The 19551-nt window shown below is 31.0% G+C and overlaps 2 protein-coding genes across 2 annotated transcripts; one reads left to right on the top strand and one right to left on the bottom strand.

The window, feature by feature from the left end:
* The first annotated feature begins 5930 nt into the window (after positions 1–5930).
* Positions 5931–10381, top strand: LOC124919869 (vesicle-associated membrane protein 727). The gene is made up of 6 exons (XM_047460232.1): positions 5931–6088; positions 6239–6437; positions 6518–6719; positions 6796–6916; positions 8376–8438; positions 10017–10381. Exons 2-6 carry the CDS (start codon positions 6248–6250, stop codon positions 10158–10160), a joined length of 720 nt encoding a protein of 239 aa, XP_047316188.1. The 5' UTR covers positions 5931–6088; positions 6239–6247; the 3' UTR covers positions 10161–10381.
* A 3969-nt stretch (positions 10382–14350) lies between these two features.
* On the bottom strand, positions 14351–17522 carry LOC124944501 (lysine-specific demethylase JMJ25-like). The gene is made up of 10 exons (XM_047484770.1): positions 17343–17522; positions 17147–17262; positions 16925–17024; positions 16693–16825; positions 16568–16631; positions 15817–16489; positions 15020–15713; positions 14850–14935; positions 14555–14674; positions 14351–14470 (listed from the first exon to the last, which is right to left on the bottom strand). Exons 1-10 carry the CDS (start codon positions 17520–17522, stop codon positions 14399–14401), a joined length of 2238 nt encoding a protein of 745 aa, XP_047340726.1. The 3' UTR covers positions 14351–14398.
* Between the last annotated feature and the right edge of the window lie 2029 nt (positions 17523–19551).

The raw sequence follows: 19551 nt of genomic DNA, 5'->3' as shown, positions 1-19551 counted from the left end.
AACTGGTCGAGGATAATTTTCAGAAACTTGATGGCGATAAACTCTCTTAAAAGGAGGTCTCCTGGGTATGTTGTTCACCTCATCATGCTCCTTCTTACCCTTTCCTCAAGTGTCGGGGGATCTGGGATCCTAATCAAATCCTTTAGAGTCTTAAACTATCAAAAAGTTCTCGACTATGATCTTCAGGCAAGAAAGCTTAAGCTCAAGAAAAGAAATCGGGAGATCCTTCTGGTCGAAAGTGATCAGTAGGAATCTATCGCTCCCGATGATGTCAAAAGGGGGGAAAGTAAAAGAAGTGGCCTTAGGCCCAGGGGGAAATAAGGATAGAAAGGATAAGAAAAGATCCAATTTTTTTTTGGAAAATTTTCGTTTATGTTATTTATCTCCTCCAGATATTTTGAATGAATAAATGATCTTTTGTTCATTACTACTTTGATGGTTATCAACTGCATCTATTTATTTTATTCTTTTAATTAAATTTTAACATCATCAAAAAATGGGAAATTGTTGGGTCAAATTACTTTGACTAAAATAATTAAGAGAATAAGTCTATTTTATGCAAACTTTATTTTGATGATATGTGACTAAAATTTAATTGTGATTAAATTTAAATATGAATAAAGCTAAGCTGTCTAATTGTTTCTGTGCAAGTGCATCAGACTTTGCTAACTTAGACGTGGTCTAAGTAGGCTAATTAGACGTGTTACATAGTTAAACATTACAGTCTAACAGATACGTAGTTAGACGTTGCAGTCTAACAGATACGTAGTTAGACATTGCAGTCTAACAGATACATAGTTAGACGTTGATGTGTAATAGATACGTAGTTAGACGTTGGCATCTAACTCCTTTAGACAAGTCTGAAGTGATACGTAGTTAGACATTGTAGTCTAACAGATACGTAGTTAGACATTGAGGTCTTACAAATACGTAGTTAGACGTTGGCGTCTAACTCCTTCAGACAAGTCTGAAGTGATACGTAGTTAAACTTTGGCGTCTAATAGATACATAGTTAGACATTGAGGTCTAACAGATACATAGTTAGACGTTGTGGTCTAATGATTTGTAGTTAGACGTTGGCGTCTAACTCCTTCAGACAAGTCTGAAGTGATACGTAGTTAGACGTTGAGGTCTAACAAATACGTAGTTAGACAATGAGGTCTAACAGATACGTAGTTAGACGTTGAGGTCTAACAGATACGTAGTTAGACGTTGAGGTCTAACAGATACATACTTAGACATTGGCGTCTAATAGATACGTAGTTAGACGTTGAGGTCTAATAGATACGTAGTTAAACATTGAGGTCTAACAGATACGTAGTTAGACGTTGGCGTCTAACTCCTTCAGACAAGTCTGAAATGGTCGTAGTTAGACGTTGCAGTCTAATAGATACGTAGTTAGACGTTGAGGTCTAACAGATACGTAGTTAGACGTTGAGGTCTAACTCCATTAGACGTTGAGGTCTAACTCCATTAGAAGTGATAGTCTAATAGGTAACGTAGTTAGACATTGACGTCTAACTCCTTCAGACAAGTCTGAAGGGATGCGTAGTTAGACGTTGACGTCTAACTCCATCAGACTTGTCGGTCTAATGGAACATGCCATTAGACGTTGACGTCTAATTCTCTTAGACTAGGCAGTCTAATGGAGCACGTCTAATGCCTCGCTTCAGGAGCTGTTTGAAGTTAGCATACGTCTACCCATGATCAACTAGCTGTCTATTACTCTGCTCCACTCACTCATGTGTAGTTTGACAAGCCAGACAATTGCATCAAATGAACAAATGCCACGTACGCAAATGTCATTCCAACAGTTTGTCTAGTACAAGACAATCTTAGAGAGGATATTCGGCACACTACTAGTTCGGTACGACCACAATCCATTTACTCAGAGTCTACTGTACTCTTGTCTTTTTAGCGGCCTTCCAATGGACGCTTGCCACGTGTCCATGAAGAAGATTCGACCGTTGGTGTCCTTCTATTACAAATAGATGCTCAAGGATTAAGTTAATAATTTTCCAAAAATGCCCATAACAAGGTGTGTGCACGAAGAAGAAGGGAGCGCAAGTGAAACGATAATGTTTCAATCCCATGTTGACCAAGCATGTGGGTTGATTAGGCGCTGGCCTTGTGGACCCGTCCGCTGCCTTGGTAGGCCAGTTCCATGTGGTTGTTCACGGCTATTGGCTTCGACTTCGAGGAAATTATTATTTTTATTATTAATTTCAAAATCTTCAAAATAAACCTAAAATGAGGTAGACACTCAATTTTTTATAACTCAATTTATAATTTATAATTGTAAAAATTCTGAATCTAACAAATTATTTCAAAAAATATTTTTATATAGGTTAATTACACATGATTAAAATAAATAATTGATTTGGAACCAATGTCGTATTAATAAACTTTTCAATTAATTAAATTCCGGATATTTTTTAAATTAACCTAAATAAATTAATAGACAATTAAATAGGTAGTCTAGAATTGATATGAAACTTGAAATTAATCATTTTGTGTTTATTTTGCAAGTTTGAAAAAAAACATGACGTTAACTTTGGAATGAGTCAATGACGTCAAAAGGTCAACGAACACATACGATACGCACGACACATCCCGCGTGGATCGCACAAAACACACGGTCACAATATGGATACAAAGATAACATAGAATGACGTTGTTTTGAATTTATTGAAGAAAAAAAAATAAAGAAAAATTTGTAAAATTTTATTTGGAAGTGAGAACTTTGATATTATAATCACTAAAAATTTAAATACCAATTTATAAAATTAAAATAATTATTTTGATTTAATTTTGAATAAATAAAATCAAAATAATTAACTCCAATGCCAAAACCTAATTAAAACAATTAATTATATTAATTATTGTGATAATTAAAGTTTAATTAATTAAGTAAAATGGTCAAAAAAAAATTTTATTTGAGATAAATTTTGTATTCATTTTATCTTAAAATAATTTTAGAAAAAATTAAGGGATTAAAATAAATAATTTAGGATGGAATGAGGTACCCATTTCATCCCCAAAATCATATATTTAACCTTAAAAATATTTTTAAAAAATAATAAATTGGAAAAATATTTTTCATATTTATTTTGAGATTTTGTGTATTTAAAAAGATCAAAATTAAAGCCAAAAGAGTGAAAGAAAAAATTAATTTCAAACAAACCTTTAAGGTTTTAAAATAAAATAAATTATTAATCGGGTGTAGCCGAAACTCAATAAAGAAGCACCGAAAACACAACCGCTGTATGAGCGATGGAATCCCATCCAACGCTCTAGACGCGCCCGCGTAGCAGGTTGTAGCCGAAGAAGCGCACTCGCATCGCATTGGATCAGCTAACGCTCTGTTAGCTGAATCGCTATCAAGACGCCCAAATACAACGGCGCCTAGACAAAATACGAACAGAACGCTCAACGTCCACGTTTTCCCTTGAAACAATGTCGTTTCGTTCGCCGATCATCTTCTCCATCGCGACGCCGAATGGATAACCATCCGTAGCCATCTTTGATTTTTCAAAGATAAAATTTAGTCATTTCTGGACGAATTGACTCCGTTCTAAAGGTGAAATAATCATCCTACCATGTTGAACATTTCTCCTACATCTATAGGCACAATCAATGCCTATATCACCAAGTTGACCCAAGAACAACCAAAACGCCATCAATGGCTTTTGGCTGATTCAATCCACTTGAATGGATCAACCGACCTCAGACAACTATAAATAGCCTCCCTCAACATTTCCAAAACCAAGAGATAACATTTGAAGCCCCGAATCAAAGATTTTCAAAAATCTACCATTAAAGCACAAAGCTTCTAATTTTTCGAAAATTCTATATAAGACTCTAAAGCTTGGATCCAGACATCCTAAAATAATCTCTAATGTCTAAGGAGTGTTCTTCAATCCTTAGTAAGCTTCTAATCATCCTTTAATTCATACTTCCAGTTTAAAATTGATTTTTTTATATTTCAATTTTCATAAGCTTGTATGCTGTCTAGTTTTCGAATTTGATTATTGGAAATCGATCTTATGATTATTTATGAGCTTTCTATGAAAGCTAGAACCGATCAATCGGTCTTAAAAAGAAAAACCCAAATTTGAATTTAAGAAATAAAAAAAAGGGTTTGCTGTTTTTGAGATAATCCTTGAGGAAACCTAGAAATCTTCCCAACATGATTGTAATGATGTTGGACAACTGTTTGGATAATGTTTGATCCATCCCGATTATGTTTGATCAAAATTAAAATGTTTGAGTTCTTCATTTGGTCCAAGCGAATATCCAGTGTTCTTGTTTAGGTACCAATCAAGTCTATGAGGTTTAAAGAAGCTGTTGGCTAGTTCCTTTTACCTCAAAACAACTTTAAAACTAAAACTCAATTTTTGGCTACAAACTGTTTTAAACAAATTGATCATTATCCCAGTCAATTGATACCTTGGGTTGATGTTCTAAATGTTCATGGGAGCTTTGTGAAATTACCTAGAACCTAGGATAAAAGAATCCAAGCGTTCATAAAAATTACAAACCTGCAATTTTGATGTTCTTGAGGACCGAGAGGTCCGACCGAAAAACTTAACCTAGGACCAAGAGGTCCAACCGATGTTCTTCCGCTAAGACCGAGAGGTCCGACCGATGTTCTTCCGTTAAGACCGAGAGGTCCGACCATTGATTTTTACATCCGGCCGAGAAGTCAGACCAAGGACCGAGAACCCCCAAACCTAGGACCGAGAGTCCTTAGCACCTCGACCGAGGATTCTTAGCCCGGACCGATATGTCCGACCGAGGGTCTTGGACCCCGACCGATAAAAATGAACCCAAGGCCTATGACACCAGTCATATGGCCTATTTGGTTTCCATTTTAAAAATTCAAAATTATTTTTGTAATTTTGGAACCTCAAATCATTTTTTAAAAATACCGAAAAATTAGAAAATCCTTTCAAAATATTTTTGGGATGTTCCCACAAAAATATTTTGACAAAGGCATGTTTAGGATTTATGTTTAAACCCTAATGCATTTTAAAACTGATGTTTTCAGGTATTTTTCTCTCTAGTCAATGTCATCCGCAATAGGTACCAACATTTAAATAGTGTTGTTACAATATTTTAAATAACGCTAAAATCTATACATGCCTAGAACCGAAAGATTAATCGGTAAAAATAAAACGTGATACAATTGATTTTCAAAAGCCAAATCTATAAGTATAGACCATTTTCAAAACGGGTATGGATGATGAAGCGCGAAAGCCTTTTCCCGAGAATCACCAAACTACAAATTAAAAGAAACTCTATCCAATACGTTTGTACACACATGCCACTTTTATTAATTTAAAAAAAAAATTAACGACTCTGTTTTTAAATAAACAATCAGTTAAATTAATTATGTTTAATTAATTTAAAAATAACGAATTTCTAAAAAAAACTAAATTGTAATTTGATTATGACAAATTCTCTGGATTATTCAAATTTGAACCGATAATTAATTTTAAAAACTTTCGGGAATTATTCGAAACCTTTTAAAATAATGTTTTATTTTCAAAAACGATTTCTGACATGCAAAGTATTGTTAAAATTCTCGAACTTCGAACTTTTCGCGAAAATTAAATTGATATTAAGGGTTTTCTAAAGGTTACCTAGACTATTTTTTTTATAGGCTGTAAACATATTTTTATTTTTATACATTGGAATACATAAAGTTTATAAATAAAATGTATTTATATTTAGGTTTTAAATATTATTGACTTTCTTAAATTTTTTTTTTTTTTGAAAAACAACTATTATTTATTTCCTAGCAAAGAAAAGGATAAAAAAACTGTTACTGTCACGTTTATCTTAAGCTATAAGTTTAGGGGCATAATTACTAATCTTTCCACGTCTTCCTCATTGCAATTGTCGTCATCCGAAACTTCCTTATTCAAGTTAGATCCTCTATAGTCTTCTGCACCAAGCAAACGAATCGATTGTGAAAGTTCAAATCCGCTTAGCTTTCGCAATATATAATTAGGGTTTCTTCTCCCTCGACGTATTGCTGGTTTCCGACTGTGATCACATCTTATCAAATTCTTACATAGTTGAGGTAATCCTGAACTCTTCTGTTTCCGTCTTAGGTCTTGATTTTGTTTTCAGTTTTAATTTGATACAAGCTACGAATTCTCTACCAAGTATTTCATATTTTTGGAATGATAGATGATCGTACTTTTGAGCGTTGATGTTTATTCTATTATAGGTGAGAGAGATGAGTCAAAAAGGTTTAATTTATAGCTTTGTAGCAAAAGGAACTGTTGTTCTGGCTGAGCATACCCAATATTCTGGTAACTTCAGTACCCTAGCCGTACAGTGCTTGCAGAAGTTGCCTTCAAATAGCAGCAAATATACGTATTCTTGTGATGGCTACACGTTCAACTTTCTCACAGACAATGGATTTGGTATTTGATTCTGCATTCTTCTATATAAAAAAACAAACGTGTTCCTTTTTCTTTTGTTGAATTCTTATTTTGGTTTGCAGTGTTTCTAGTTGTTGTGGATGAATCAGTTGGTAGGAGTGTTCCTTTTGTGTTTCTTGAGAGGGTACGTGATGACTTTAAACAGCGCTATGCTGGAAGTATACATTCTGATGATCCACATCCACTGGCTGATGAGGATGATGAAGAGGATGACTTGTTTGAAGATCGATTTAGTATTGCATACAATCTGGACAGAGAATTTGGGTTTGTATTGTCTTATATTAGTTACCTATTGATCATATTATGTGCTGATTTGTTTTTGCTATAATTTGGTAAACAGGCCAAAGCTTAAAGAGCATATGCAATACTGTATGAACCATCCTGATGAGATAAGTAAGCTGTCCAAATTAAAGTCCCAAATAACAGAAGTGAAAGGGATAATGATGGACAATATTGAAAAGGTATGCCATTTTGCTTTCTTAGTGTTGCTAGAGTAGGCAAGCTCTCTATTGAAGTTAAGTCCACTTGTTATCACAAAATGAAAAAGTATATTAACCCTTCCTTTGGAAGGTATTTGTTGATTTGTCTTGTGAAAGGTCATTTGTTGCTTTTTTATACAGTTTGTGTACAAGAATGAGCCTATTTTACAAGTCTCTGTTAAGGAAAAGGAGAAACCATATCTCAAAATTAAAAATGAACATGAGTGCTTTAATTTTTAATTTGAGAAACAATTATTGTACACGATGTTGACAATATATGATAACTTTAATTTGAATTTTGAGAAACGGTTTCTACATTTCTAAAAACAACTTCTTGCTAAATAAGGCCAGTGTTCAATTATCAGGTTAAGAGTATGTCACGAACCATTGAAGAATTTAGGGTTAAGGGAGAGACCAAAACCGGGTGACAGGGCATGAGAGAAAAGAGAAACAGACGAGAGGAAAGAGATAACAAATGTTCATACATCTATTGAACTTTATTTTTATTTATAAATATTATTATCTACAAAAATTATTGTCCTCAAGGATTGGATGAAGTTGGACCATCACATGTCCTCTTTATTTGTCCATGTTACACACATAATGAAAGACAAAAGGAAAAGTAGTCTCGAATTGGCTGGTTACTTAACAAAAACATTTTAACGGAACCAAAACTAGGAATAATTACCCGCACCTGTTTGGACCTTTACAGATAAGCTTTTATAGGACTCTCCGCAAACAGTTTTATTACTTATGGTTAACCTAACTTTACTATTCACTCTAGCTCTTTGGACATCTGAAGAAATTAGATTGAAGACGGGTGGATTATATTCCTATCATAGTATATAGCTTCTGTGATTTCAGCAAAAGAAACAAAAAATGCATTGTAGTATAAATATTCCATTCCATCCATCTTAGTATAAATATTTGAGTGTATTCCTTTTTCAGATAAAATGCTAAACCCTTGTTAGATGTAATAATTTTGTTGCAATGGGGTCTATATTCTGAGTCTAATTCTAGATTTCTTTATGGTGTAGCTGTAAACCACTTGGTGTTTTTATGTTATTGATGGGAAATGATATTCTTCTCTAGTTATGTTGCAGAATGATTGAAATGACATGACTCCTTATCTTCTTAATAAATATAAATGCATTATGTTAAGGTCAGGATAGTTAATGGAGTTTATAGTGGGTTTTACTTTCATCTTATCCTTTTATCTTTCCAAGCCTATATCTATGAAGGCAATATGTGACGTTGAATAATTCAAGTCAGAGAATCAATTTCCTATTTGATTTATACTTATTTCAATCCCTTTCTCAATTTCTTTATTTCTTCTTCACTAAATCCTATTTTTCTTACCCTTATTATGGCGTGGAAATTATATTAAAAAAATGATAATAGTAATGCATTTAGCTGACAAATGATTATCTTTACTGCATAGGTTTTGGATCGTGGTGAAAAGATAGAACTCTTGGTGGATAAAACTGAGAACCTTCAATTCCAGGTAATTTTTCTTGTGATATATCTTGAATTCTACATCACAGTGAACAATTATGTTGATGAAGTAAACCGAACATGCTAGAAAGGCTCAAATTACTTGCTCAATTAAAATAATTTGTCGGATTAGATTAATGTCATTGGGGATAATAAAGGCTGATCATTTTTCCACTAGCAAATGTTAGCAGATTTGCAGTTTAGTGATACATTAATTTGGTTTTTGCTAATATATCAAAATATTGTTTCCTAAGCTGATTTTGTGAACAATATATAATTTATTATATTATCCTTATAATTAAGAAGTTAGATCTTTTAGGCTATGTTTGGATGGACATAATTAGAATCGGAATTATAATTCAAGTTCTCTAAGAATTAGAATTGCATTACCATTCAATTCTAGGTTTGGAGAAATCATAGAATTGCAATTCCAAATAAAGAACAGAATTCCAACAATGGAATTAAACTTAAAAATCACACATTGTAATTATAATTTCAATTCCATATTTTAAGTCATCAAACAATAAATGAATTTGAAATTTGATCCCTAGTTCTAAATCCAAATCTACTATAACCATACATAGCCTTAGTTATAATGTGGAGTATCACATAATCTTTTGATAAAATCTTTACTATTGACATTCTTTTCAATGTTGAGCTTTTACACTATACCAAAAAGTTTTATTATAAATTAAGAAATTTAAAACTTTCTATTCATTATGAATGTTCTAAAATAATATTGTTTCTCCTCATGTCAGACAAAAAATATATAAAATATGACTATAATTAAAATTCCAACTAATAAAATACTTTTTTTTTTCTTTTCGAGAAAAAGCTAATTAATACTTGAACAATTCTGTTAATAGTTTGTGTTTAAAAATTCAAGTAAAATTGAAATAGAGAAAGTGTATAATATATTATATTTTTATTTAATGGTTAAGATCAAAATTATCAAGGGCAAAAAATAGGTTATTAGTTAATAAAAATAATCATTCCTTGTCACTATAATTCCTTAGCAAATGATAAGTTTTCTAACATTCTAACATTTGATAACAAAAGAAGTCAGTTTTCTACCATTAGTAATTAGGTTGGATGATCCATCTAAACCTTTAATTTCAAAAATCAATGTTATGTGAAGACCTCCTTGTTTTTAGTTAAACGATAATATTATTAATTAAGAGCGGGTAATTATTGATATTCATTATTCAAGTTTATTAGCCAACAAATAGTTGTAACTCTTATTTTGGGTATATGAAATTATTTGATATCAATATTGTCCATCTGGAAACACTTTTTGGAGATGCATCTGGGTTTGGATGATAAAACGTCGATAAATTTCCTTGGAAACACTTTTTTTCGTAAGGATCTCATTCGAATGTTGATTTAGACGAGATAGTGGTCTGGAACCTAACTTGTATTCATAAATTTGTTTACGGTTTCTCATCCAAACAGATTCAGACCCAAATCTAGCTCCATAAAGTTTTCCAAATGGGCCCAAATCAGTTTGATTGGGTTCCTAGCTTTCTCAGTTGTTTCTCTGGTAAGATTTATAGCATATTTTTATGCTGGTTGTTTTCATTTCATTCAGGCTGATAGTTTCCAGAGGCAAGGAAGACAACTGAGGCGAAAGATGTGGCTGCAAAACATCCAAATGAAGTTGATGGTAATTGGTGCAACTCTTGCCCTAATCCTCTTGCTCTGGCTAATTGCATGTGGAGGTTTCAAATGTTGAATATAATAATCTGAATGATATGAAGAATTCTCTGTTAGTAGTAGAGTTGATTCTTCTCTTCTTCTTGTTCACCTGTGTACAAAAACCTCATCTCAATAAACAATGACTGGAAACCTACCTACCTACCTGCTTGCTCTCTCTAAAACATTGTTTGCTTTAAGTATGTATGAACTGTCCTTCCAAAAAATATAAAAATTAATGGTATCTAGATGTTATCTACATCTCTTTTTGATGACGTTGAAAGTTGATCTGGTGCGATGAAATTCAATGTTCATTGGAGGAAAGGTTAGATATAGCAATGGACTGGAATGTCGGTTATAGTTTTTCTCCCCTTGTCTTGTATCTTCGCTTTACATTATCATTACTACATGTCTATTGTCTAGATATCAGGTTTAGAGAAACATTTCCATGTGTTTATTTGCTGCTGCTTTAATAACCGAGGAGTGTCTGAATTACATGTTGAAGAAGGAAATGACATGTGCTTGTATAATTGAGATTTTATTGTAATTCATTGAAAGAATGGGAGATTGGTGAATTAAGTTTTCCAATTTTGGTTAATGATTTGTCTAAAGGATTCTTCAATAATTCAATGGGATTTCAATAAGTTGATCATCTATCTCCCACTATTGTTTGTAATGGTTATGAAGACATTTATTGCTATGATGGATTGATAAAAGGTTTGAATATTTGAAAATAAAATAGTTAGAATGTGAAGTGGATTTTGATCTTGATTTAGGCATGCATGTTATTAGAAGTTTAACATTTGAAAAATCTAATGTGGTAACAATTTGAATAAATCATGAGATGGATAAATTAATTTTTATTTTGGAATTGTTAAGGATAATTTATCTAATTATTAATATTTATTTATTATAGGATATTTAGTTTAGGGTTTAGTAAAATCTCAATAAATCATGAGGTGGACAAATTAATTTGTATTTTGGGATTGTTAAGGACAATTTATTTTATTATTAATATTTATTTATTATAGTATATAGTTTTATTTATTTTTTTAATGTTTTTTATATTTATGCAGGTAGTTAGGTTTAAACGATTATAAAAGTAATATCAAGTAATTCCCTCATTTATTTATCATTAAATAAATTTTACTCTATTGTTTTATGTTCTCTTTAGCTATTTTTTTTCTTTCTTATGTACGTTTTTGTAGTTTTGTTGGTGGTGACAAGTGTGAAGTGTGGCCATTTTTTTTTTGTATAAATTAGTGTGATATTGTTGCAATTCTTATGAATTGATTTTCAAATGCAAGGCATGTTGAAGTAAACAATTAAAATATAATAATACTGTGAAAAGAAAGCTTAAAAATTGAAAATAAAGTGTTTGAAATGATACGTTTAGAAAGTGAAAACAGAATCTTAAAAATTGAAAAGAAAAACAATATCTTAAAAAAACCATAACACGTGACATAAGAGTGATCGAATGCAAGATGTTGCTTCACAGGAATGTTAATTATTAATATTTATTTATTATTTTATATTTATAAAAATTGTTAAAAGTATTATAAAAGTGTGAAACTGTTGGAGCACATGAATTCATGTTAGATTTTTTTTCTTTAAAATCTCTTTTTTTTTTTTTATCATACTTTCGTAGCTATTGCAACCATTACAGATGACATATTATATCTTAATCCTAATTCAAAATTAGTGACTTTACCTTCTATATACCTAAAATTGGCCTAATAGGGATTAAGAGCAGAATTATAGAATCATAATACATAAAATGGAGAGCAAGTTGACTCAATCAAAAATAATTTTGTATAAAAGATGTTAAATTATGGTGATCGGATGGGTTTTGATCGGAATATAGGCTTAGGTTCATGGTGTAATAAAATAAAATAAAATTTTAACAGGTTAACCATAGTGAATTTTTCTTTTTTCACGCAAATCTTGTGATATTTGTGTGTTTTCTTGATTAATATTTTATCTCTTCTTTATATTGATTAGTCTCATATTCATATTTTGTTTTTCGAGCCTTAATTTTTTTTTTATTCTGAGACTATCTATTTTTTGAGATGTCAAGTATGAAGTATGGTATTCTATTATTGGATCACAACACCAGAATTTTTTTTATGATAGATAAAGATGTGAAGTTTGCTCTATTAAGGTTTGATAAAATGCTCAGTTTGTGGACAGTAGAAGAGAAAAAGAGAAAAGATCGCAAGGCTATGTCTAATATACATCTACACCTGTCAAACAATATTTTACAAGATGTTCTGAAAGAGACCTGTACTGCTGAGTTATGACTGAAGCTAGAAAAACTATGTTTGATGAAAAGTCTTACTAGTAAACTGCATTTGAAACAAAAATTTATATTTTTATCGTATGTCTAAAAGTATGATTCTACAAGAGCAATTATCAGCATTTAAAAAACTGTTGCTGATTTGGAGGCCTTAGAAGTCAAGTATGACGATGAATATTTAACTTTAATTATGTTGTGTTCTTTGCCCCCGTCATTTATAATGCTTCGTGATATTATGTTATTTAGTCGTGATATTATCACGTGATATTATCACAAATAATAATGTTTATAATGCATTATTCTCTAAGGAGAAGATGAAACATCTTTTTAGTCATTTCGATTGTCCAATAGAGGGCCTTATTGCTCGAGAAAAAACCTAAGAAAAATGTTCAAAAAGTAATGAGAGAGATAGATCGAAGTTAAGAAAAAAAACTTGGAATACTCGCAATTACTACATAAAGGAGGTCACATAAAATCTGAGTGTTGTAAGCTACAAAATAAATGTAAGAAAGAGGGAGTAATTCGACTGAAAAGCAGATTGGAAATTTCGGTGAATCTAGTATTGTCGAAGTTGAAGACATTGAACTCCTCATGGGTTTTGCTAGCGATGCGAGATTACAAGAAGAATGGATACTCGGTTCTGGTTGTACGTATCATGTGTCCCAATCGGGACTGGTTTTCAACATTTGATATAGTTTCTAAATGTGTTGTGTTAATGAGAGACAATTCATCATGCAAAGTTGTGGGGTATAAAAACAATAAAAATCAAGATTTTTGATAGAGTTGTTCGAACAATTGATGATGTGAGACATTTTCTTGATTTAAAGAGAACTCTTATTTCTCTCGGTACCCTCGATTCAAAAGGTTACAAGTACACTGTTGAAGGTGAAGTTACGAAGGTTAGTCGAGGTGCATTTATATTTGTCAAAAGAACTATGTCTCTAAGATTCTAGAGAAATTTGATACGAGTAGTTGTAACTAAGTGAGAAATCCTATTGTGCTTGGAACAAGACTCATCAAAGATAGATAAGAGGGAGTAAAGTTCAATCCTACTAATTACTTCCAAATCACTACCGGTCGAAACGATGAGATTGACCAAAGACAGTGACTCAATCCACTATCTCTTCTCCTTCCTCCATCTTCCTTCAAGATACTGTAATCTGGAGGAGAGTCAGAGCCTCCACAACCAAACCATCATCGGACTGGCCCTTCTTGAGCCGTTGAATTTCTCATGGACCAAGCCTCGATCGGGGAGCTTTGTGCAGTTTGAAGGACTCTATGATCAGCCGCCACCCTTAAGGATGAGAAAGCTGTCAACGCCACTCGTCGATCCGGCGCCGAAATAGAGACCATAAAAAATTTGTATTCATGACGTCTAACAATCATCATTTTGTCGTAAGAATTAAAAACATAGTGCAAGAGAATACAAATATGTTTCATGGATATCTTGCAGTTGAAAGAAATTGTTTACCATTTGTTTTGGAACAAAATTAAACGTTTTCTTTCGGATTTTCACCACGAAGCCTAAACGACAGTATAAAGAATAAAGAAGGTTTGTTTATTACTAATTGGTTCTATTTTGCGGATTTATTTGGTTTTATCGAAATATAAAAACGACTATATAATTAATTATCAAAACATATATAAAATTCGATTAGTCTTTTCATACTTCATTATTAAGTAAAATAGTAAGTAATTATCATGTAATAAAATGGGGTGAGATTTTGGGTCAAGAAGCTACGATTGAAGAGGTCATTTGAAAATCATTTTCTTATGCAATTGAATAATTGTTATTAGTTAGTTTATAATTTTTCACTAATATGTGAACACAAATATAGAATAAGCAATAAAATTGAGAGAACTTTAACTAGAAATAATCATTTATCAATACAAAAGAAATAATAAAATATAAATTCAAATAAAATTCTGTTAACACTTGGTTGTACAAAACAAGGTATAGTAGTAAGAGCATTCAAAGTTATTTATTTGTGGGATGTCAACTTTTTGTAATCTTGAATAGCTTTGTCCATCGCATGAATTATCATTTTTCTAATCTGCAGTGAGAAATAAAAGCAATTTAAAAGATGTTAATTTTTTTTATTAGAAATATATAATTTTTTATAGAGAAAAAAATATACCTCTAATTTATCCTCCTTAGCTCTATGAAATTTAGGGAGTTGTCTAAATTCTTCACCCAATCGAATACATTCACTTATATTTTCGGGCGAAACAAAATCTACCGCAACCTTTGTGCATGACTGTAGTCATAAAAATAATACAAACAATAATAAATTTTTAAAATCAAGAATTTACTTAAATTTAATAATTTATTTAAATAATCAAACATCTTAATCTTTTTTATAATTGTAAAATCAAAATAAAATATTAAGAAATTATTTCAATAGTGATACAAATTAGATAGAGATAACTTACTTTTAAATTCCTTACTTGATGTGGGCAACCAGCTGGAATAAATACGGCTTCACCAAGTCTTTGTTCAAACGTCCATGGTTCTACACCTGAAATGACAATTGAATTATATTATTTTAAATTGTTTGAAGCATATACTAAATTAATAAGAAAAAAAATTCGAACATACTAACCATATTCCTGTTTGAGTTTTTGCTTGTGACCCATAGTCAAATAGAATATATGATCGTGAATTGGATGAAAAACTTGTTCAACAGGAGAGCCTAAAATGTGTCTAAATTCAGTAGAATGGTTTAGAAGGTAATCTTTTAATTTGGGAACATCTTCCCTTCTGAAAATATCCCACAAAGCAGCTCCTCTTTCTCTTGTTTCAATTTCACTTTCCTTGATTTTTGTTACACCTTCATCTCCGGTGGCATCCGACATACAATTTTCCTCTAAATCTTGAGCCCAATGTATCTTCTTCAATGTTTGGATTGCATATTGTTGCTCATAATCCACCTCCAAATTATCAGCTATATGTGTTAATATATTTACCGCATCCGACATATCAAGGTGAAGTTTTGTTACGGAATCTCCCCTTCCTAGTTCTTCAGTTATTCCATAAGCGATGTAGCTTTTTGGACCCAAGTCCGGCTTTAGAACATCTGATGGCATCTTTACGGCAATGTTTAAAATTCCATCCCTAGGATCCGTATACTCTTGAAATGGCAACGCACTGATAAACTCGTCGTAGTGACGTGGCAGTAAGTTCTCAAATTTGTCTGATGGAGGCCAATCTTTAAGCTTAAGCATTTCAGGCCATCCATTATTGTATCTTCTTCCTTCCAAATAACCTTTAAAAAAATGACGAGCATTTATATCCACCTACAAATAACAAATAAAACTTAATACAAAAAATAATATGTACAAATTCTACGACCATTTCATGACATTAGAAATGATAAAAGACTTAGTTTAATAAACTAACCTCGCAACCAGTTAAACACTCAATAGCCTTCACTTTAGACATATTGGAAGTCATTCTCTTGTCTAAACTTTCACAAAGTGCACGCCACATAACAATTGGCTCCCAACTTAGCCCATTTGTCTCGTTAAGAACATCGCGAACAATTACAGGTTCACCTTTCGTCCAATGTTTTTGGAATTGTTCTAGACTTTCCCTTTTTTGGGTATCAGCTGAGTCCAAATAATACATGTGGTTATCTTCGTTTCCTAGCCTGTCTTCCTCTCCGATATTATTATGAATGATATCATCTCCTTCACAATTCTTCAGTATATCACTTGCTTTATCTATTAGATCTAAAATCCAATCTTTTGGAAGAATAGATTTGAGTTTTAGCGCACAATTGTTGTTACATCCCCCCATCACCTTTGGAGCACAATTAATACTCATATCATCATTTGCAATCCATTTGATATCTACATGTTTCTTGAAAATATTCTCCAAATTTGGAATATTTGGCATTGGATCTCCTCCATGGATGTAATTTGGACCTTTATCTTGGTACTCAATTTCTATTCTTTCATCAACTTCAAATCCAGCTCCTCCCCGAATCTCACGACAACAAGTTATGCATAGCTCGTATGAACAATCGGAACAACTTCGATGAAGGTCAACAATTGAAGTTGAACAATTATTACTGTTTAAGAAAAAAGTATTATTGAGATTATTACTTAATTATCAATTTAATCTTCATCTTGTTAGGAGGAATTATTACCAGTATATACGTTCGTCATTTCGACAAGGAGAATTCTCTATATTAACTGAAGTTGATGACACCCCTGTAAAAAAAAATGTTGGTAAGAAGGAAGTTATCTTTTAAATTTGAAAGAAAGAAATTACCCTGGATTATAGACTCTATCTCAATCTCCTGATTATGTTCTTCATTAATTTGTTTAAGATATGGAATGAGCAACTTAATCAAGTAACGAAGATGGTGAATTTTCTCCATGTGAGTGATATCCCTCTTGGAAGTCTGAAAGTTAGAAAACTATTTTAACTACTAGTATAAAATTCACAATAGATAAGAAATTTTATAATTTATATTTCAGGACAGAAAAAGAGCTAAATAAACCTGAATGATACCGCTTGACTGCAAACAAATATTGCAATTGCAGTTTCCACGACAAAGTGGGCATTGCTCGAAAACATCTACTTTCATCAATTTCGGGTACCTAAGAAACCAAAGATTCAAGTTCGATTCCAAGTCAGAACACATTGATTTAATATGAATATAAAAAACCCATGAAAAAATAGGAAAAAACAAGTGTACATTTTTGAAAGAATGAGAATTTACCATTTTTTTATACAATAAGTACAGTACACAGTTTGCCTACAATTGGTACAAGGAATAACAATGCTTCTGTCATTCTTTTTACATTGATGACACTTTATAGGTTTCTTTTCATCTCTCTGCTTGAAAAACGAAGTTTAACGTAAGATATTAGTAAGATTAAATAATGAAATAGCATGATGTTGTTTGTATCTCTAACCTTCTTCTGAAAGTGCTCTGAATTCATCTCCTTTTTACTCGAAAGCCTTGACCGTTTATTACAGTTTTTGTTTCCTTCTATCGTTATGCTAATATCATAGTTTGTTCTTTTTCGTGATTTTCCTCCCCGAAGACTTGAAGAAGGTACCGATGAACTTCTTGTATGATTTTCTGAAGCCATGATAAAAACTAACACAAATAAAATCAATGAAAGTTTATGCATATATAGTAGATATATAGAAACTTATATATTCTAAAATTATATGTTTATAACACTATTTCCTAAATATGTATATATGTTTATAACACTATTTCCTAAATATGTATAAGTTTCCTAAAATATAATTATAGATTTTCTAAAAATTAAAAGTTCTAATCAAGTTTTGCATAAGTAATATATCTATCATATTGTGTTTTCCTTTTGACATTGAATAAATAAATATTTTTTTTTGGAAATAAACAAAACTACATCCATCCGGAATTATTAAAATCAATATTCAAATAAAACAATCATACCATCCATATTCACATCTCTGTTTTCAAACTCTGTTTTTAAATTGAAAGATCTCTTCTCCTCGCTCACCAAATGCTGAAATAATAGAGACTAGGGATAAAGCGTTGAGACATTTCCCAAGTATAACTAAGTAAAATAAAAAATTTAAAACTAGTTTTACAAGTAATCTTTTTCTTTCAAAATTTTCCTCTAAACCAATTGGATGACAAATTTAAAAATGTCAAAATTAGTATAATATTTTATTAAGTCCTATTTTGAGTTCCTAATCTTATATTTGAGCGAGACAACTTCCGAGGAGTGACGTTTCATCGCCTCGTTTTACGATATTCGAAACAAAGTTAAGTTACAAAATTTATCAAATATCGACAAATTAAATCGTATTCCACTTGTATCTATCATTTTAATTTGTCATCTATTTTCACGAGATTCGAGAAGAATGTGAATTGTGAATTATCAGTTAATCGAGTCGAACGTTTTCGTAAGTAAAAAATGTTGGAATTTTTTATTAATGAATGAAAATAAGATTGTGAATAAATAAAATCAAATAAAATTCACACAAATTCAAACGTGAATTAACGGTGAATTTAATCCAAATTATAACTAAATATTAATTGTTTAATTAATATTTAATGTCTAAATAGAAAATTAAAATTTAAGATTAAGATAAACATTCAACTTTAATTGGCTAATTAGCCAATTGGCTAAAGTATGGACTTTTCAATTAGCTAGCACATTGTATTTTTGTAAATCATCGTATAAACATGTTATTTAGTTATTGACTAATTAATAAATGAAAGAGTAATATTTATTGTTAATAAACATTTGGATGGTTTTATTTGAAAGTTTAATTCTCAATAATATATACTCATTCATTATTCATTTCATATCACTTCATCATTGATTATTTTCTCACTTTAGAATTCCAAAAGTCATTTTCTTATTTTGTGAGTGTTTTCCAAGTTCTTCGTTCGATATTTTCCGTTGAAACCCGGTAATAGTTCATGTACTTTATCAAGTTCGTTGCGTAGTGATTTTGGTGCTGAATCACTATTATATTCGTTGTACCCTGAGAGACAGGCATATGTGATAAGCTCCAGCACAAGGGAGACAGTGAAACTGTTTTAAGAAAAATATGATAAGCATATGTCTCGAATAACATTGTATTTGGTGATTTCGTTCTTCTTTATATTTTATTTATTTAATTTATTTGTAACAACATTATATATATATATATATATATATATATATATATATTATGTTTATTTAAAGACAAGATATCTAACAATCTTAAAACAATTTTATTGTGCTAAACTATTTAGTAGTTTGCTCCATCGAAATTTGTTGTTTTGATATTTCAGAAATACGAGCTGTAATGTTACAAAAGAGATGATGAACGTTGCTTAAGGGATGAAGCCGATTCTAAATCCTTTAAAAGAGTTGCCAATAACCATTGTTTAATAACGCTAAACTTAAAAAGGGAATTATCTTCTCTTTTATTATATATATATAATGCTAAGATAATATTATATATATTGAAAAAGAAAATGGACAAAAAAATAGTTTTAATTAATAAAATTAATTAATGATATTATTTAAAAATTAATTATAATTAAAACATATGGTTTCAGTTGTAAAATAATTAATTATAAATATATATATTCTTAAATTAATTAAGTATTATATATTTAACCATTAC

Source organism: Impatiens glandulifera, chromosome 1 (genome assembly GCF_907164915.1).
Source record: "Impatiens glandulifera chromosome 1, dImpGla2.1, whole genome shotgun sequence".
NCBI classification, from domain to species: Eukaryota; Viridiplantae; Streptophyta; class Magnoliopsida; order Ericales; family Balsaminaceae; genus Impatiens; species Impatiens glandulifera.
This window is presented reverse-complemented; position numbering and strand designations above follow the sequence as displayed.